Source organism: Mobula hypostoma, chromosome 25, assembly GCF_963921235.1.
Source record: "Mobula hypostoma chromosome 25, sMobHyp1.1, whole genome shotgun sequence".
Lineage (NCBI taxonomy): Eukaryota > Metazoa > Chordata > Chondrichthyes > Myliobatiformes > Myliobatidae > Mobula > Mobula hypostoma.
In genome coordinates, this window is record NC_086121.1 from 68,149 (window position 1) to 88,122 (window position 19,974).

The 19,974-nt window shown below is 41.3% G+C and overlaps 1 protein-coding gene across 4 annotated transcripts in view; it reads right to left on the reverse strand.

The window, feature by feature from the left end:
- Positions 1–254: 254 nt before the first annotated feature.
- Positions 255–19,974, reverse strand: part of gabrd (gamma-aminobutyric acid type A receptor subunit delta) — a 121,896-nt gene continuing 102,176 nt past the window's right edge. For 2 of the 4 annotated variants that reach the window (XM_063032973.1, XM_063032971.1), the window contains 5 exons: positions 19,865–19,947; positions 18,958–19,095; positions 7,831–7,986; positions 6,473–6,684; positions 255–3,852 (listed from right to left, as the gene is read on the reverse strand). In XM_063032973.1, coding sequence (XP_062889043.1) covers positions 3,553–3,852; positions 6,473–6,684; positions 7,831–7,986; positions 18,958–19,095; positions 19,865–19,947 — 889 coding nt within the window. In that variant the 3' untranslated portion in view covers positions 255–3,552. The remainder of the gene's footprint in view (positions 3,853–6,472; positions 6,685–7,830; positions 7,987–18,957; positions 19,096–19,864; positions 19,948–19,974) is intronic. The other 2 variants (XM_063032972.1, XM_063032974.1) reach the window with 2 other exon arrangements.

Here is a 19,974-nt window from a genome sequence, read left to right on the forward strand (position 1 = left end):
TATTATCCTAGTTCTGTGTACACGTGTGTTTATTCATTGCTAACCTGTTGCATTTATATCCTTACTATTAGAGTACTATGTTGCTTATTTCTTTAATAAAACTTTCTTAGTTCCAGTAATCCAGACTCCAACTGAGTGGTCCATTTCTGCTGGTTTGGCAACCCAGTTACGGGGTACGTAACAAACTACACTCCTAAACTGGGGAATTCTAAACCTAAAGCAACAAGGGATGCAGACTCAGTTGACACTTTTAGTTCAAATTTAATTGTATAATTCAAGTTTAATTTTTCATTCAATCATACATGAATACAGCCAAATAATACAGCATTACTCCAGAGCCAAGGTGCAAAACATAGTATCAATAGCCACACACAGCACAGCACATATAGCACATACAAGATAGCAGTAAAATACAGTCACAAAAAAGAACAAATATATTCCAAGTTCCTGAGTCCATGAATGTTGCAGCAGTCTGCAGTTGAACACAATACAGTTTGTCTTCCTCCGAATGAACACTGAAGGCCAGCAGCACCAGCATGGTCGCTGTGCCATACTGCCTCTAGCAGTGACTCCAACACCTCTCTCCTGGATGGCTGTGAACGGGTGACCCAGCGGCTTGAGGTCCAGTTCTCACTATGACTGAAGCTATGCAGCTCCTTCACCATCGGTCCTGCTAATAAACCAGCGAACTGGACTTGCAGCATTTCATCTTACCAATGTACAACAGGGTCTTGTAATCACAAGGAAAAAGACTAAGACAATCACTCTCTGTTAGACTGCACACTGCCTTTGTGCACTGATTCCGATACCTCTCTGCAGCAGGCAGCAACAGAGTCCGCACTAAGTCCAATTCCTTCAATTCCTCTGAAAATGAGCAGCACGATGATGGATGGATCTGCAGTGCTTTAAGTTCTTAATGTGCAGTAGGGTCTTATGATCATGGGAAAATGTTTAAAAAGGCGATAACACCTCTGGTCGGCTCTGTTTAAGCCACTTAAACGTCAGCTCAAATTCTATTTATTTAACCTTGCTTTTAGCTAAAATGTTTTTGTTTTTTTATTTTCATGTTTATTTTTATTCTTTAATTTTACTTTCATATTTGCACTTTATCCCATTGTAAAGCACTTTGAACTACATTTTCTTTATGAAAAGTTCTCTATAAATAAATTTTTTTCTCAGCTCAAGCTGGTAAAACGGAGGGATGGGCATAGCTAAGCACAATCATTTCTCTATTGCTAAGAACTTCCAGGCTATTCTAGTGTCGTTAAGTATTGTGGTTTTCTGAAGATTTACATAAACATTTGCTGTGCGGGCCTAGTTGTTTAATGCTATTGTGTAGTGACTTTGGGATGATACCAGTTGTAGCTATTACTATTGGGACAACGTATACCCTGTTCATGTCCCAAAGTCTTTCAATTTCCTCTTTTAATTCAGCATATTTCTGGTCTTTTTCACTTATTGATTTCTGTATGTTTTGTGTGTTTGGAATGGCTTTATCTATTAATTAAGTTGCTCTTGCTTATTTATCCTGTAATACAGTATTATATCCAGACAGTTATTATGGATTGTCCTAGCTGTAATAATGGATCAGTCATAACATTTTTTGTGGGACTCTGACTCTAAAACTAGATCAGGCTTGTACTTATAGCAAGCTATTGTGGCCTTATGACTTTGTATTTTAAAGCAAGATTTTGGTGAATGATGTTTGCCATTTGATTGTGCTGTGTAAGTACTCAGTTTGAGTCTAGTTTGAGTCTAGTGTAGTTTTTGTGTTGTTTTACGTAGTTCAGTGTCATTTTTGTATTTTTTCATGTAGCAGCATGGTTCTGAAAAACATTGTCACATTTTTACTGTGTACTGTAGCAGCAGTTATGGTTAAAATGACAATAAAAAGTGATTTGACTTGACCTGAACTGCCCCAGGATCCTGTAATGTGTTGGATTGTTTCTGGCTTCTCTTGGCATTTTCTGCATTTATCATCTTGAATTTGTTGGTCTTTTCTTGTACATTTTGATCACTTTTTGTGTTACCCACCTGTTCTTGTATTTTCAAAAGGAACCCTTCTGTTTTTGGGCAGAGGTCTCCAACTCCGAGCCAGGTATTCAACATTTACTTGTCAATATCTAGTCTGCTCAGATCTTGGGATGTTTTCTGTGGAGGGTCATGCTCTTCCAGTGGTTAACTTTTTCTTCTCAGGTGATAATTTCTTGATTTTTCTGGGTTGTGCTTTCACTTAAGTTTAGTGGTATGGACTTCTTATCAGAATTGCATACACTTACATAGAATGTTGAATCCTGTTTTCGTTGATGAAAGTATATCTATAGAAGTTTTATCTGACTGGTGTGTAAATTTATAATGTCTGGTATTCCTCGTCCTCCTCTTTTCCTGGAAGTGTTAATCTAAGTGCATTTGAGTGTACATCGTGTTTTCTAAAAATTGTCATTTCAGTTCTTATTTGTCTTTGTAAATTTTCCAGATCAATTTCAGATTAAGATTTTATGCAAAAAGAATACATTAATATGGATATAGCAAAAGAGTTTGTTGCATTTATTATATTTTACTATTTAGCTCTGTTTGGTAGATATTCTTAAGCTTTGAAGTAAATTCTGTCAAATGTTTTCATTTATCTCACTATGATCTTATTTCTTTGCTTGTTGATATCCTAAATACTTATATGTTTCATATCATCCCTCAGTTGCATCATATCATGCTGCTTTGTTTTATATTCTACGAGCTCGAATGTACCTTTCTTTATATTTAATGTTCTGCTCTTATTTAGTCCAAAGGTCATGCTTATACCATTTGAAAGTGTTTCTACTATTTGAATTAATTGCTTTAGTTTTACTGATGAGGGTATCATTTTAAATCATCTACATATAAAAGGTGTGTCAAGGTATAATTCATTTGGTTGTTTCTGACCTGATACCTTATTTTCATCCAATTCGGTAAATTAGAGAGTGATTTTAAAGCTAGTGGGCTGAGAGAGTCACCTTAGAAAATGGAGCACTGTCTCTCTGGAGGTTTGGCATTATCTGTTCACTTTTCCTGTCCAATATTAACATAACCCCCATTTCTTCATTGTAAAGGGCTCTACAACAGGTAATCAAAACTGTCCCGCACATCACCAGCATCAGCCTACCCACCATCAAAGTCATACATACAGAAACATGCTGGAAAAGGGCCAGTAACATCATGAAAGATTGCACTGACATTGTCCATGGACTGTTTGTCCCACTCCCATCAAGGACTTCCATGTTCAAATTAATTTCCCCAAGCAATAAGGCTGATTAACACCTCCACCCACTAAACCACCCCTCCACACCTCAACCATCACTACTTTATCATTTCATGTCAGAGTCACTTTATGTCCAGACATTTCTGTGCCCAGTGTCACTTTATGGTCATACAATCGATCTATGTATATAACCTATCTTAAGTGTTTATGTTTATTGCGTTTTTATTATTATCGTTCTTTATCGTTCTTTGTGTTTTTTTGGGCTGCATTGGATCTGGAGTAACAATTATTTCATTCTCCTTTGCAATCTTGGATTTTTACATAGTGTACGCCACCCAGTAAATGACATTCACGGCAGCAAAGGCAGCTGGGAAGACTGCCCTTGCGTAAATGTCAATTGTGTCAGAATCAATAGGTCTGAATATGGACTTGAGCGTCAGCTTCTTGTGAAGAGCTGTGTTCTGCCTGTCTGCCCGTGCTTTCCCATTCTCGATTTCATTTCTGTGGAGCAGTCTGTTGGCTCTGTGCAGTCTGTTGGACATGAGCAGCTCCTGATTCACCCCAGCAGCCGACAAGGAGAACAAGACAATTGCCTGCTTTCCAGTTCTCTTAATTTCCTGCAAAAAGAAGGATTACATATCAAGGATCAGAATCAGAATCAAGTTTATTATGATTTGCATCTGTCATGGAATTTGTTGTTTTGTAGCTAGATATGTCTGTGTGTATGTATGTGGCTTAGCTTCTAGGCCCAGCGGAACCACTTCTTCTGACAGGAGAAGGGGCAAAGGCGGAATACTAGCTCCTTAAAACCAGTTGCTCTGGGCAGATGGGGCTCATTGATAATTTTATATGTCATATTAAATTGAATAAGTAATCAAGGATCAACATGATAAGGGTCAATGGGAGTGGGCAATTAAATGGTTCAGCATGGACTAGGTGGGCTGAACGGACTGCTTCTGTGGTGTGCTTCTATATGACTCTATGATTCTAAGTGATCAAAGAGGATCAACTTTATTTGTCATATACATTTACATGGATTAGAATTTGCTGGGTATGTTGGTTAGGGCATGACATGCACCAAAAAACAACATTCAACAATTATAAATAATAAAGAATTATATAAAAATGTTACAAGTTAAAGTACAGATAGGGAATAAAATGTGCATAAATACCTGCATGCATTTACAATGTAAACAGCATTATAAGAAGTGATTAAAAGTATTTACAGTGCAGTGCAGTGCCAGGGATAATGGATAGAGGGGGTTGGGAGGGGCTGACTAGAATGGTTGATCTGATTGACTGCCTGGGGGACAAAACTTTTAAGATGGTGTGATGTTCTTGTTTCAATATCCCTATAGTGCTTTCCAGAATGAAGATTTTGGAAAAGGTAATTTTCAGAGGTGTGGGGTGTGGAAGTGTCCATAAGGCATTTCTCTTGTGCATTTCATGCCCAGGACACCTTACAGTCAAAGAAATATTGGTGTGGGGAAACCCAGCAAGACCCCACAAACAACATCATGATTTCACATCTACTGTTGGAGAATAAACATCATCCCCAGGACAATGTTCTCCTCACTCTAACTCTTACTTGGTGCAATGCCCTGAACTTCCCCGGAGAGCAGGCACAAATTGCTTCTACAGTCTCAGCCAAGAGGGCACCTTGGACATCGTGGTGCTCCCCATGCATTGCATGGGAGCGTCAGTACTAGATTTATGTTGGAGAGTCTGCTGCGGGGCCTGAACATGGGCCAGGGTTGAGAGAATGAGTCAAAGCTGGCAAGTACACAGATGGGGGCAGAACTACCACAAAGACAAACACCAGAAGATCCCAGTAACTATATCAACCATCTGTAATCACTGTTCTTCTGCAGACACTCATACAGTTGGCTATTTTATTTATTTTAGAGATACGGCACAGAATAGGCCCTACCAGCCCTTCAAGCTATGCCGCCAGCAACCTCCAATTGAATCCTAGCCTAATCACAGGACAATTTACAATGACCAATTAACCTACTAACCAGTATGTCTTTGTCTTTGGACTGTGGGAGGAAAGTGGAGCACCTGGAGGAAATCCATACATTCACAGGGAGGACATAGAAGCTCCTTACAGAGGACAATGGAACTGAAATCTGAACTCCGACACCCCAAGCTGTAATAGCGTCATGCTAACCACTACACTACACTGCTGCAACTGGACCATACTACTGGGAGAGGTTTCAGGGTAGTTCATTGGATAGGGAGAACATTAACCGTATGCCTACCCATTGGTGGTGCCTATTGTTTTCTAGGCAGAGAGCAGATAGGTGAGCAAGACAAAATACTGGAGGAATTCAGCAGGTCAGTCAGCATCTATGGAGGGGAATAAACAGTTGATAAACAGCTGAGACCCTTCCAAAGAAGGAGGAATCTAATAGGAGAGGATGGTGCATTCCTCGTATTCCTTTCTCTGCCCAGTTATCTTATTCTGTCTATTATCACCCTTTGGTTAACCCTCCTCCTTCCCGTACACTCAGAATTCTCCTCTCCTTTCAGATTCCTTTGTCTTCAGCTCTTTACTTTCTCCACAAATGATCTGCCAGTTTCTTACCTCATCCTTCGCCAACCCACTCACCAATCACCTGCCAGATTGTATTGCTTTCCCTTCCACCCACCTTCTTATTCTGGTCTTTACCCCCTTTGTTTGCTGCCCTGATGTATAGTCTCATCCCAAAATGTTGACTGTTTATTTCCCTCCATAGATGCAATCTGACCTGCTGAGTTCCTCCAGCATTTTGTGTCTGTGTAAATCTAGATTTCCGGCATTTGCAGAATCTCTTGTGTTTATGGTGAAAAGGGTAGTTTTGCACAGCACCTTCAGGTAAAGAGTTTGATTTTGTACTGTAACACAGATGCCATGGCAGCACTGTGGTTAGCACGATGCTTTTATAGTTTGGGGCATTGGAGTTCAATCCCAGTATCTTCTGAAAGGAGTTTGTGTGTACCTTCCCATGTGTGCACGTGTTTTCTCTGGGCGCTCCAGTTCCCTGTCATGATCCACAGATGTACCCGTTAGTAGGTTAATTGGTCATTGTAAATTGTCCTGTGATTAGGCTCAGGTTGAATCGGTGGATGCTGGGCGGTGCAGCTTGGTGGACCAGAAGGGCCTGTTCCATGCCGTATCTCTAAATAAGTAAATAAACATTCACACCCACATTTCAACCTAAAAATTGTTCAGTGCTCTATTACAGCAATACCCACCTGCCCACCTGGTTTATTGGTCTTAATTTTGGCGCGTTGCTTTCTCATGTAGTCTGCATTGAAATGAGCAAACGCAAACTCAACCAAAGCAGCAAAGACGAAGACATAGCAAATCCAGAAGTATACGTCTAGCGCTTTAATGGCAGACGCCCTAGGCAGGGACTTCCTCGCGCTGATCATTAGGGTTGTCATGGTCAGCACCGTGGTGATACCTGAAGTACAGGGACAGATGCTCACATCAGTTGTTTGCAGGTCTTTGTTCATGTATAGTTTTTAAAAAATAAATTCTACTCTTTTCCTTTATTTTTCCTGTAAATACCAGCAAGAAAATGAATCTCAAAGTACTGGTGCGATCACTTGAGCCGAGTATAATATTCTCCAAAGAGGTTGCCTATTGGTGGGTCCTTGGGCGCCTGTAGAGGCTGATCCACATAATCCAGGATGTTAAGGTGGATTCTCTTAATGGAGAATGTCTGTGCATGACTTTGTTTAATGTGGGGAGGCTGATACATGGCAGCTACCACACAGTCCTTGACAGATCTGGGTCAGGGTCCAGAGGTGTGGAATGTAAGACGACTGAGAACCCTTCATTGCTGCAGCCTTCCTCCATCTTTTCTGCCATTGTGATGTGCCATCATCTTCCACCAGCTCCACCGTGGAGGTCTTGCTTGGAACGCTGTTTGTCTGGAACCTGTTTCGACATTTTTGGCCTAGGGAAGTCTCTGGCTATCTACTCAATCTGCCTGTTTTATCATCTTGTACACCTCTATTGTCACCTCTCATCCTCCTCCGCTCTAAAGAGATTGCTTAACCTATCCTCATATGAATGCTCTTCAATTCAAAGATCAAGAATTTATCCTGGTTTGTCCTGCCAAAATATGACACCACCACTTGCTTGCATTAAATTCCACCTGCCGTTTTTCAGCCCATTTCTTCCCGTTGGTTCAGATCCTGCTGCAAGTGTTGATATCCTTCCTCACTGTCCACTATAGCCCCAATCTTGGTGTCATTATACAAAAATCCAATTGAATATAAGAGCAAACTGAAACTCCTCCTGTTCCTACTTCTTACAGTTTTATGGTTTAAATGCAACACAATATATATTTGTGATTGTATGTTTTTTCTGCAATTATAACTATATGTTCTGTGTGCTGTTGCTACTGCGCCTTGCACACTGGCCCAGGAGGAATGCTGCTTCATTTGGCTGTATTTATGTGTATGGTTGAACGACAATTAAACTTCAACCTGAAACCTGAAATTCTGAACACAAAGATAGGAAAAAGAAGACAATAAAAAAAAACTGAAGCTGATAAAGTAACTTGGCTTTGGAAGCCAACTGTGAATTATGAGAACATCACCTAAGGAGACTCTGGCAGGCACAGCTGACTGACTGATCCAGAACGATACCCAGGACATTGCCACCAATAGGATTGAAGGCATGTACGACTGAATGATGTAGACACCTCTGTTCCTCCTCAAACAGAAACGAAGACTCAGCCGTGGAAATTGACCTGCTGGAGAAACAGTGGACAAGCTCAGGGTTTGAATTACTGTCAGTGCTGCATCACTGTATTGTATAGAACCTAAAATGCAGAGGACGGGAAGGCTGTACAGCGGGTAATCAAAACTGCCTAATGCATCACTAGCACCAACCTCCTCACCATCATAATATACATACAGAAAGGTGCCAGAAAAGGGCCAGTAACATCAAGAAAGATCCCACCCACCTTGTTCATGGAATGTTGGTCCCAGTCCTATCAGGGAGGAGGCTATGTAGCATCCAAGCTAGGACCACCAGACTCAAAAACAGTTACTTTCCCCAAGCAGTAAGGCTGATCAACACTTTCACCCACTAACTCCCCAACCCCTCCACATCCCCATCCATCACTATGAAATCAATTTCTGTCAGCAACCTTATTTACAGATATTGTGCCTAGTGCCACTTTATAAACATGCAATCAATTTAAGTACATAAGCTATATATTTATATTTATTGTTTTTTATTAATATTGTGTCCTTTATCTTAATGTGTTTTTGTGTGCTGCATTGGATCTGGAGTAACAATTATTTCATTCTGCTTTACACGTATATTGGAAATGATAAAAAACAATCTTGATCTGGGTGTGAGATTGGTCACCACATGCTCCATAGGCGTCCATGTACCTTCCCCAACTTATTTTCCACTGTAATTCCATGAACATGGGTCTACCATGAGCATGGTGGCCAAGAGCCTTTCCAGATGGAGAGACACAGGAAATGAACAGCAGCTATGGAAAGCAACAGACAAGATTAAACCCAATCCTGGCCTTGTCTGCAAGTGTCCCTGCCCCTTTCACCAGTGACTAGGGTGAAGGATATGGGGGCTAAGTCCCTCTGAAGCACGGAGACAACAATTATGCAATTTCTATCACCAGTGCAGATAAAACAAAGATCAAAGACATCTTCATAAGGTGATGCCTCAAAAAGGAAGCCATCATTAGGACCCCCATGATTCAGGGCATGTCTTCTTCTCATTGCTACCATCAGGGAGGAGGTACAGGAGTCTGAAGACACAAACACATGATATATAAAGTATACTGTTTCAAGTGTGGGCACGTGGCCAGGTGGTTAAGGCATTGGACTAGCTACCTGAAGGTTGTGAGTTCGAACCCCAGCCGAGGGAACGTGTTGTGTCCTTGAGCAAAGCACTTAATCACACATTGCTCTGCAACGACACTGGTGCCAAGCTGTATGGGTCCTAATGCCCTTCCCTTGGACAACATTGGTGTCGTGGAGAGGGGAGACTTGCAGAATGGGCAACTGCTGGTCTTCCACACAGGCGCAGATCCATGGTCTCACAAGACTAAAGGATGCCTTAATAATTGTTTCAAGAACAGGTTCTTCCTTTCTGTCATCAGATTTCTGAATGGACACTGAACCTATGAACCTAAACTCACTACCTTGGTCTCTTTTTGCACTGCATATTTATTTTTTATATATTTCTTCTTGTAACTTACAATATACTTTATATACTTTATATATTTAACTGTACTATTGCCACAAAACAACAAATTTTGTAGCATATGTCAGTGATAATAAACAAGATTCTGCTTCAGAAAATGGAAGCCTTCCATGAGATAAATTAATAATCAGGATGTTCTGATAAAGATTAATAGATCAGCATGCTTTACGTAAATATTAAACCATGGAATATTAAATATTCCACTGGTCTGACCAATACTTATCCTTCAAACAATATCACTGCAAAATGATCCCACCATACATAAATTGGCTGCCACTTCCCATTATCAGGACAGTCGCATACTAAAGAGCAAAAACTAATTGAGAAAATAGCCGAGTTTCCCTTCATTTATTTAGGATACTATACTGCTTAACTGGGGCAACAGACCATTGCCAAAAGAGTTCTAACCAGCGTCAGTTGCATGCACTTTGTGTGACTGTTAGATAGTAAATTGTGCTTAGAGTGAACTTTTTAAAATAGCATCAGTTGAGTGTTTTTGTGTTCAAAAGCAGTGATTTTTGTCCATTGACAGTTGGCGAGAAATAAGCAGTAAGACAATTTTGAACTAGTTTGCTGACTGTGGTTTTGAGCTTTCTGGCATGGCAATGCCCGAAGTGGTCGGGAGTGAAAATGAAATGATTTCACTGCTTCAACAAGTTAGGATCTACAAAGCATTTGTAGGTATAAACAATCAACTTTAATGTTACAATGAAAGAGGATGCAATTGTTGATATCATTGTATAAAGGCAGTCCATTATCTGCACTGATTTTGTTAATGGCATACACCGGATGAATTCCTCTGTCTATAACTATTAGGAACTAATACACAGTTTTATTGTACTTGCAGTGTTGTAATTAGTTCTGTTTGTCTTTTTTCATACCTTTTTAACAATCTCCAGGAAATTTTGGCTAACTGGGCCAAATACTGGTCCCGATGTGTTCTAATTAACCGGAATCCGCTGGCACATCCTGTCAGTGCTGCCCTCCAGTGTTTGTTCAGTGCATCCCATGCACCATCAATCTACACACCATGCCATGCAGGCACTTGGGCTATATACTATTTATAACTGTATGCATTTCTACTATTGTAACTATATGTGATTGTGCTGTTGGTACTATATTTTGTACCTTGACCCCAAAGGAAAGCTGTTTTGTTTGGCTGTATTCATATGTACTGTATGGTTAAATGACAATTAAACTTCAACTTGAACTTGAAAAGAACTTGCTGCAACACCTATTTTCACACTCATTTTGCACTTTGAGGCATTATTTGTTGGGATCGTATCTAAAGTGTGACATGGGTTAGTGGATGGGTGAGGGTCAGAATGTGTATAGACAGCACATACCAATGATGCCCTTCATCGTGATCACAAACATTTCTTAAACCTTGTTTTAATCGTAATGGAGTTTGAACAGCTCTTCAAGGCAATGACTGCTCTTCAGCGGGAAAAGAATGTATCACTCAGCCTATGGTGTGAACAGAATTTATAGTTTCAGGCAATTCTCTGGAATACTGTCGCAGGAAAGTAACATCCATCATTAAGGACCCCCACCATCCAGGACATGCTTTCTTCTCATGCAGGAAGGAGGTAAAGCAGCCTCAGAACCCACACCACCAAGTTCAGGGACAGTTATTAACCCTCAACCATCAGTCTGTTGAACAAAAGGAATAACTTCCCACAAGCTACTGATTTACTTTCAAGGACTCTTCATCCCATGTGCTTGATATTTATTGCTTAATTATTTATTATTATTTTTTGTATTTGCATATTGGTTGCTTGTTTTTCTTGTTGTGGGTCTGGTCTTTCATGGATCCTCTGATGTTTCTCTGCGAATACCCACAAAAAAAAATGAATCCCAGGCTTGTGTATGGTATGTGTAATTTGGTAATAAATTTACTTTGAACTTCAGAGGAAGGAGTTCAGCAGGAATCTCAATGGTTCTTCACACGGCCTTAGATCACCTGGACAATACAAACATTATGTCCGGATGACATTATTGACTATAGCTCAGCGCTTAACACCATCATTCCCACAGTCCTGATCGATAAGCTACAGAACCTGAGCCTCTGTATCTCCCTCTGCAAATGGATCCTCAACTTCCTAACAGGAAGACCACAATCTGTTCAGATTGATGATAATTTCTTCTCCTCGCTGACCATCAACACTGGTGCACCTCAGGGGTGTGTGCTAAGCCCACTGCTCTACTCTCTCTATAACCATGACTGTGTGGCTAGGCACAGCTCAAATACCATCTATAAATTTGCTGACAATGCAACCATTGTTGGTAGAATCTTAGATGGAGAAGAGAGGACGTACAGAAGTTGAGTATACCAGCTAGTTGAATGGTGACACAGCAACAACCTTGCATTCAATATGAGTAAGATGAAAGAGCTGACTGTGGATTTCGGGAAGGGTAAGATGAAGGAACATGAACCAATCCTCATAGAGGGATGAGAAGTGGAGAGAGTCAGCAATTTCATGTTCCCGGGTGTCAAGATCTCTGAGGATCTAACCTGGTCCCAACATATCGATGTAGCTATAAAGAAGGCAAGACAGGTGCTATATTTCATGAGGGGTTTGAAGACAGTTGGTTTGTCATCTAAAATACTAGAAAACATCTATAGATGTACCATGAAGAGCATTCTGACAAGCTGCATCACTGTCTGGTATGCGGGGGGGGGGGGTGGCGGGGGGGGGGTGTTGGTGTAGTACTGCACAGTACCGAAAGAAGCTACAGAAAGTTGTAAAATTAGTCAGCTCCAAATTTGGTACTAGCCTCCGTAGCATTCAAAACATCTTCATGGAGCTGTATCTCAGAAAGGCAATGTTCATTATTAAGGACCCCATCACCCACGGCAGGCCCCTTTTCTCACTGTCACCATCAGGTAGGAGGAACAGAAGTCTGAAGGCTCACACTCAGCGATTCAGGAACAGCTTCTTCCCCTCTGCCATCCGATTCCTAAATGGACATTGAATCCTTGGACACTACCTCACTTTTTTTAAAAATACATACAGTATACAGTATTACTTCTGTTTTTGCACTATTTTTAATTATTTAATACACATGTTTACAGTAATTTATTTACTTACATTTTTCTTTATTTCTGTATTATCATTGATTGCATTGTACTGCTGTTGCTAAGTTAACAAATTTTACGACACCTGCCAGTGATGATAAACCTGATTCTGATTCTGATTCTGAGGATTCAAGATCAGAGCTGGATAAGATCATTTAATAACTGGGAAAAATTTGGGAATGGAAGCCTAAATTGAAAAATACTTGTTAAGAGAACAGAGAACCACATCAGAATTCATCATCATTGTTTAACTCACTGGATGTACAGTGGTCACATTGAAAAATAGCTGCTATTAAGCATTATTGAAATTCCAGCTCCTAATAATTACTGACTATGACAGCCTTGAGGAATCAGATGAAGTCGTGGGGATAAGCTCCCAATGGCACGTATCTCAGATAGCCACCGACAACTATGTCCAGCTCCTGGCCTTCATGTGTGGCTAAGCTACTAAGCCCGATAGAACTGTTTCCACTGACAGGAGAAGAGCAAAGGTGGATGACTGGTGCCTTAAAACCAGTTGCTTCAGTCAGATGAGGCTTGTCAACCATGGTTTGTAGCTCACTTAGGAAAAGGAAAACTCTGACCTCAAATCTCCACTGCCTTGCAGCTATACCCACTCTTAGGGAAAGCTTTGGCAGTAAACCCAGAGGAAAAGTCCATAGATGGAGTCCCTAAGGCAGTCCGACATTGAGTTATGCACTGACTAGCAACTTGTGCAATACTGCTGGTTTCAAACTGTATCAGTCTTTACTGTTCCTTTAGATTCATCAGCTGCATGGAGAAGGGAAGCCTGCTGCATGGGCAACAGCTTTCTCTCAATATTTTACTGTCCTGTCTTTCATATCGAACGTAGAATGCTAGGGTGCAACATCCATGGTCAACCCCAACCAACGGAGAACCCCAATCAATTAGTAATTAGCAGTTAAACTTATGCTGGAAATCTGTCCTTCTTACTCATAAATCTTATATTCCAATCCTCATGACCTGCTATCCTACATTGTAGCAAATAAACTAACAAAATTCTTGCAGGCTCCTGCTTCTAATTCTTATGGAGCACTGCCACAAGAAAGCAGCATCTATCATCAGGGACCTCCACCATCCTGACGATGCTCTCTTCTTGTTGCTGCCATGTGGAAGCTGGTACAGGAGCCTCAGGACTCATACCACCAGGTTCAGGAACAGTTATTATCCTTCAACCATCAGGCTCCTGAACCAGAAGGGATAACTTCACTCACCCCAACACTGAACTGATTCCACAACTATGTATGTATACATGTATGCATCTATTATTTGTTTTGTTTTGTATTTGCATAGTTTATCATCTTTTGCACACTGACTGTCAGTCATTGTGTGTAGTTTTTCGTTGATTCTATTGTATTTATTTTCTATACTGTAAATGCTTGCTCAATCTCAGGGTAATATATAGTGACATATAAACTAGAGTTGCAGGGGAATGGGAACCAGAGTGCCAGAATAGATAGCGGAGAGGTTGTGAAGACTGATGTTGTTAAGACCTCAGACAAAGTCAGGAATCAAAAAGTTGAGCATGGTCCGACTCGTGTTCTGAGCTGCATATATTTCAATGCAGGAAGTATTGTAGGAAAGGCAAGTGATCTCAGGGCATGGATCAACACCTGGAATTATGATACTGTAGCCTTTAGTGAGACTTGGTTGCAGGAGGGGCAGAACATTTTGAGGAAATTACAAGTAGGCTAGACAAGGGAGATGCAGTGGATGTTGTATATTTGGATTTTCAGAAGGCCTTTGACAAGGTGCCACACATGAGGCTACTTAACAAGATAAGAGCCCATGGAATTACGGGAAAGTTACATACGTGGATAGAGCGTTGGCTGATTGGCAGGAAACAGAGAGTGGGAATAAAGGGATCCTATTCTGGTTGGCTACCGGTTACCAGTGGTGTTCCACAGGGTCCGTGTTGGGGCCGCTTCTTTTTACATTGTACATCAATGATTTGGATTATAGAATAGATGGCTTTGTGGCTAAGTTTTCTGATGATACGAAGATAGGTGGAGGGGCCGGTAGTGCTGAGGAAACGGAGAGTCTGCAGAGAGACTTGGATAGATTGGAAGAATGGGCAAAGAAGTGGCAAATGAAATACAATGTTGGAAAGTGTATGGTTATGAACTTTGGCAGAAGAAATAAACAGGCAGACTATTATTTAAATGGGGAAAGAATTCAAAGTTCTGAGATGCAACGGGACTTGGGAGTCCTCATACAGGATACCCTTAAGGTTAACCTCCAAGTTGAGTCGGTGGTGAAGAAGGCGAATGCAATGTTGGCATTCATTTTTAGAGGAATAGAGTATAGGAGCAGGGATGTGATGTTGAGGCTCTATAAGGCGCTGGCGAGACCTCACTTGGTGTACTGTGGGCAGTTTTGGTCTCCCTATTTAAGAAAGGATGTGCTGACGTTGGAGAGGGTACAGAGAAGATTCACTAGAATGATTCCAAGAATGAGAGGGTTAACATATGAGGAACGTTTGTCTGCTCTTGGACTGTATTCCTTGGAGTTTAGAAGAATGAGGGGAGACCTCATAGAAACATTTCGAATGTTGAAAGGCATGGACAAAGTGGATATGCCAAAGTTGTTTCCCATGATAGGGGAGTCTAGTACGAGAGGGTATCACATAAGAATTGAAGGCACCCATTCAGAACAGAAATGCGAAGAAATTTTTTTTGCCAGAGGGTGATAAATCTATGGAATTTGTTGCCACGGGCAGCAGTGGAGGTCAAGTCATTGGGTGTACTTAAGGCAGAGATTGATAGGTATCTGAGTAGCCAGGGCATCAAAGGTTATGGTGAGAAGCGGGGGAGTGGGACTAAATGGGAGAATGGATCAGCTCATGATAAAATGGCGGAGCAGACTTGATGGGCCAAATGGCCAACTTCTGCTCCTTTGTCTTATGGTCTTGTGGACTTTTAGCTCAATAGTCTGGGGTTCCATTGTTTTAGATGCGACAGAGGGGGAGGGATTAAAGGAGAAGTGACGTCACTAATCAAGGATATGTCACACCCATGCTCCGTCAAGACATACTGGAGAATTCGCATAATGAGGCTATATGGGTGGCATTGTGTAATAAGAAAGGTACGACCACGTTAATGGGGCTATATTACAGACAACCCAACAGTCCAAGGGTTTTAAAAAAAATCTGTAGAGAGGTCACAGACAGTTGCAAGAAACATAAAGGTTGTTATAGTGGGTAATTTTAACTTTCCACATATTTACTGGGATTCCCATACTGTAAAAGTTCTAGATGGGATAGAGTTTGTCAAACATGTTCAGGAAAGTTCTTTAAATCAGTATCAAGAAGTCCCAGCGAAAGAGTGCATGATACTTGATCTGCTATTAGGGAATGAGATAGGGCAGGTGACACAAGATTGTGCAGGGGAACACTTTGAATCTAGTGATCACAATGCCATTACTTTCAAAGTAAATATGTAAAAAGATAGGTCTAGTCTGTGAGTTGAGATTCTAAATTATAGAAAGGGCAATTTTGATGAAAGAATCTGACAAGTGTGAATTGGGACAGGCAATTGGCTCTGGGACAAATGTACATGCTAGGTGGGAGGCCTTCAAAAGTACAAAACTTGCATGTGTCTGTAAGAGTAAAAGGTAAAGATAACAGGTATAGGGAACCTTGGTTTTCAAGAGATAAATAGAAGGTGCATTGCAGGTATAGGCAGGTAAAAACAAATGAGGTGCTTATAGAGTGTAAGAAATACAAGAGAACACAAAGAAATCAGGAGGACTAAAAGAAAGGCATGAGGTTGCTCTGCAGACAAGGTGAACGAGAACCCTAAAGGATTCTCCAGCTATGTTAACATAGAACATAGAACATAGAATAGTACAGCACAGTACAGGCCCTTCGGCCCACAATGTTGTGCCGACCTTCAAACCCTGCCTCCCATATAAACCCCCACCTTAGATTCCTCCATATACCTGTCTAGTAGTCTCTTAAACTTCACTAGTGTATCTGCCTCCACCACTGACTCAGGCAGTGCATTCCACGCACCAACCACTCTCGGAGTAAAAAACCTTCCTCTAATATCCCCCTTGAACTTCCCACCCCTTACCTTAAAGCCATGTCCTCTTGTATTGAGCAGTGGTGCCCTGGGGAAGAGGCGCTGGCTATCCACTCTATCTATTCCTCTTATTATCTTGTACACCTCTATCATGTCTCCTCTCATCCTCCTTCTCTCCAAAGAGTAAAGCCCTAGCTCCCTTAATCTCTGATCATAATGCATACTTTCTAAACCAGGCAGCATCCTGGTAAATCTCCTCTGTACCCATTCCAATGCTTCCACATCCTTCCTATAGTGAGGTGACCAGAACTGGATACAATACTCCGAGTGTGGGCTAACCAGAGTTTTATAGAGCTGCATCATTACATCGCGACTCTTAAACTCTATCCCTCGACTTATGAAAGCTAACACCCCATAAGCTTTCTTAACTACCCTGTCCACCTGTGAGGCAACTTTCAGGGATCTGTGGACATGTACCCCGAGATCCCTCTGCTCCTCCACACTACCAAGTATCCTGCCATTTACTTTGTACTCTGCCTTGGAGTTTGTCCTTCCAAGGTGTACCACCTCACACTTCTCCGGGTTGATCTCAATCTGCCACTTCTCAGCCCACTTCTGCAACCTATCAATGTCTCTCTGCAATCTTTGACAATCCTCTACACTGTCTACAACACCACCAACCTTTGTGTCGTCTGCAAACTTGCCAACCCACCCTTCTACCCCCACATCCAGGTCGTTAATAAAAATCACAAAAAGTAGAGGTCCCAGAACAGATCCTTGTGGGACACCACTAGTCACAACCCTCCAATCTGAATGTACTCCCTCCACCACCACCCTCTTCCTTTTGCAGGCAAGCCAATTCTGAATCCACCTGGCCAAACTTCCCTGGATCCCATGCCTTCTAACTTTTTGAATAAGCCTACCGTAAGAGCAAAAAGATAGGAAGGAACTAAATTGGTCTCTGGAAGATGAGAAAGGTAATCCATGTGTGGAGACAAAAGAGATGGGGGAGATCTTAAATGGATTTTTTTGCATCCGTATTTACAGAGGAGACGGACACAATCTACAGAAGTGAGGCAAATCAGCATCAATTTTGTGGGCTCTATATACAGATTACAGAGGAGAAGGTGTTTGTTGTCTTGAGGCAAATTAGTGTGGATAAACCCCCAGGGCTTGGCAAGGTGTTCCCTTGGACCCCATGGGAGGCAAATGCAAAATTTGCTGGGGTCCTAGCAGAGGTATATAAATAATCCTTAGCAACAGGTGATGTACCAGAGGTTTGAAGGATAGACAGCATTTTTCTACTGTTTAAGAAAGTCTCTAAAAATATAACAGGAAATTATAGACCGGTGGGCTAAAAATGGCAGATGGAACTTAATGCAAACAAGTGTGAGGTGTTGCACTATGGTAGGACCAACCTGCGTGGTCATACACAGTGAATGGTAGCACACTGAAGAGTGCAGTAGAACAATCCGGGAATACGAGTCCATAATTCATTGAAAGTAGCATCACAGATTGTTATGGTCATAAAGAAAGTTTTTGGAACATTGGCCTGCATAAATCAAAGTATTGAGTACAGGAGATGGGATGTTATGTTGAAGTTATATAAGACATTGGTTAGGCCTAATTTGGAGTATTGTGTGCAGTTTTGGGCATCTACCTACAGGAAAGATGTAAATAAGGTTGAAAGTGTGCAGAGAAAATTTATAAGGATGTTGTCTGCTCTGGAGGTCCTGAGTTACAAGGACAGATTGAATGGGTTGGGACTGTATTCCTTAGAACATAGAAGATTTAGAGGAGATTTGATAGATGTATACAAAATTATGAGGGGTATAGCTAGGGTAACTGCAAGCAGGCATTGTCCACTGAGGTTGGGTGGCTCTACAAATGGAAGTTATGGGTTAAGTGTGAAAGGTAAAAGGTTTAAGGAGAATTAGAGGGCAAAGTTCTTCATTCAGAAGGTTGAAAGAGTATGGAACAAGCTGCCAGAGCAAGTGATACTTGCGAGCTCGATTTAAATATTTAAGAGAAGTTTGGATGGGTACGTGGATGGTATGGAGGGCTCTGGTCCCTGTGCAGGTCGATGGGAATAGGCAGTTAAAATGGTTTGGCACAAACCAGATGACCCAAAGGGCCTGTTTCTGTGCTATACTTTTCTATACTCTATTACTCTATGTACTTTGATAATAAATTTACTTTGAACTTTGTTGTCACGTTAGACCCACATTACATGATTTCTGCAGCATGTTCCCAATGAGGAGTGGCCACAATACCCATTGTGGCCCTAATGCCAGAGAAGCACGTTCTTCCTTGGACTTTACTGTGCTGCCAACATGTCGGTCTTGTTGAAAATGTCACTTACCTGATTTAAAATTCATCATTTCAGTAACAAAATAGTAGTTGGTTATTGTAAACTGAGCCAGCTGGATTTGGTCCAGTCCATGTATCTGATCCTGATTGTCTGACCATCGATAGACAATATCTTCTGCTGAATAGCCATCTGGAAAAATGAAGAAGCATCTATCCTGAATCCAACATATTGATGTAATTAAAGAGTCTCACAAATTTCTACAGATGTACTATGGAGATCATTGTAACTGGTTGTATCACTGTCTGGTATGGAAGGGCCACAGCACTGTCTGGTATAGAAGGTGCAGTATAGATAAGACAAGACAAGACAAGACAAGACAGGATTGGAAAAAACTGTAGAAAGGTGTAAACTCAGCCATCTCTATCATGGGCACTAGCCTCTTCACAACTGAGGACACCTCCAAAAGGTGATGCCTCAAGAAGAGGGCATCCATCATTGAAGATCCCATCTCCCAGGACAGGCCCTCTTCTCATTGCTACCATCAAGGAGGAAGTACAGTCGCCTGAAGGCACACACTCAATATTTCAGGAACAGCTTCTTCCCCTCGACCATCAGATTTCTGAATGAACAATGAACCCATGAACACTATCTCGCTATATTTTCTTGCTCTCTTTTTGCACTACTTATTGGAATTTATAGTTTTTATTATTATGTATTGCAATGTACTGCTGCCACAAGACAACAAATTTCACAACATATGCCAGTGATATTGAAGTTGATTCTGATCCTGATTGCCCTTGCAATATCCTTGTCTATTTACTCAGCCTGTTTTTGTTCCCTTGAAGGTTCCCTGCATCCACCACACAATTCACCATCCCACTCAGCATCTTCAGACCTTTTGGCCAAGGAACATAAATCCAGGAGGAAGTGATAATGCGTAGTTAAAAAGTAAACTCACAGCTCTCAAGATCCAGCATGCATTCTTGCTCATCCATTGGGTACTTGGTGAGATCCATGTCACAAGCAACTGTGGAAGTAATTCTACCAAAGAAATGGTGTCCAGATTAG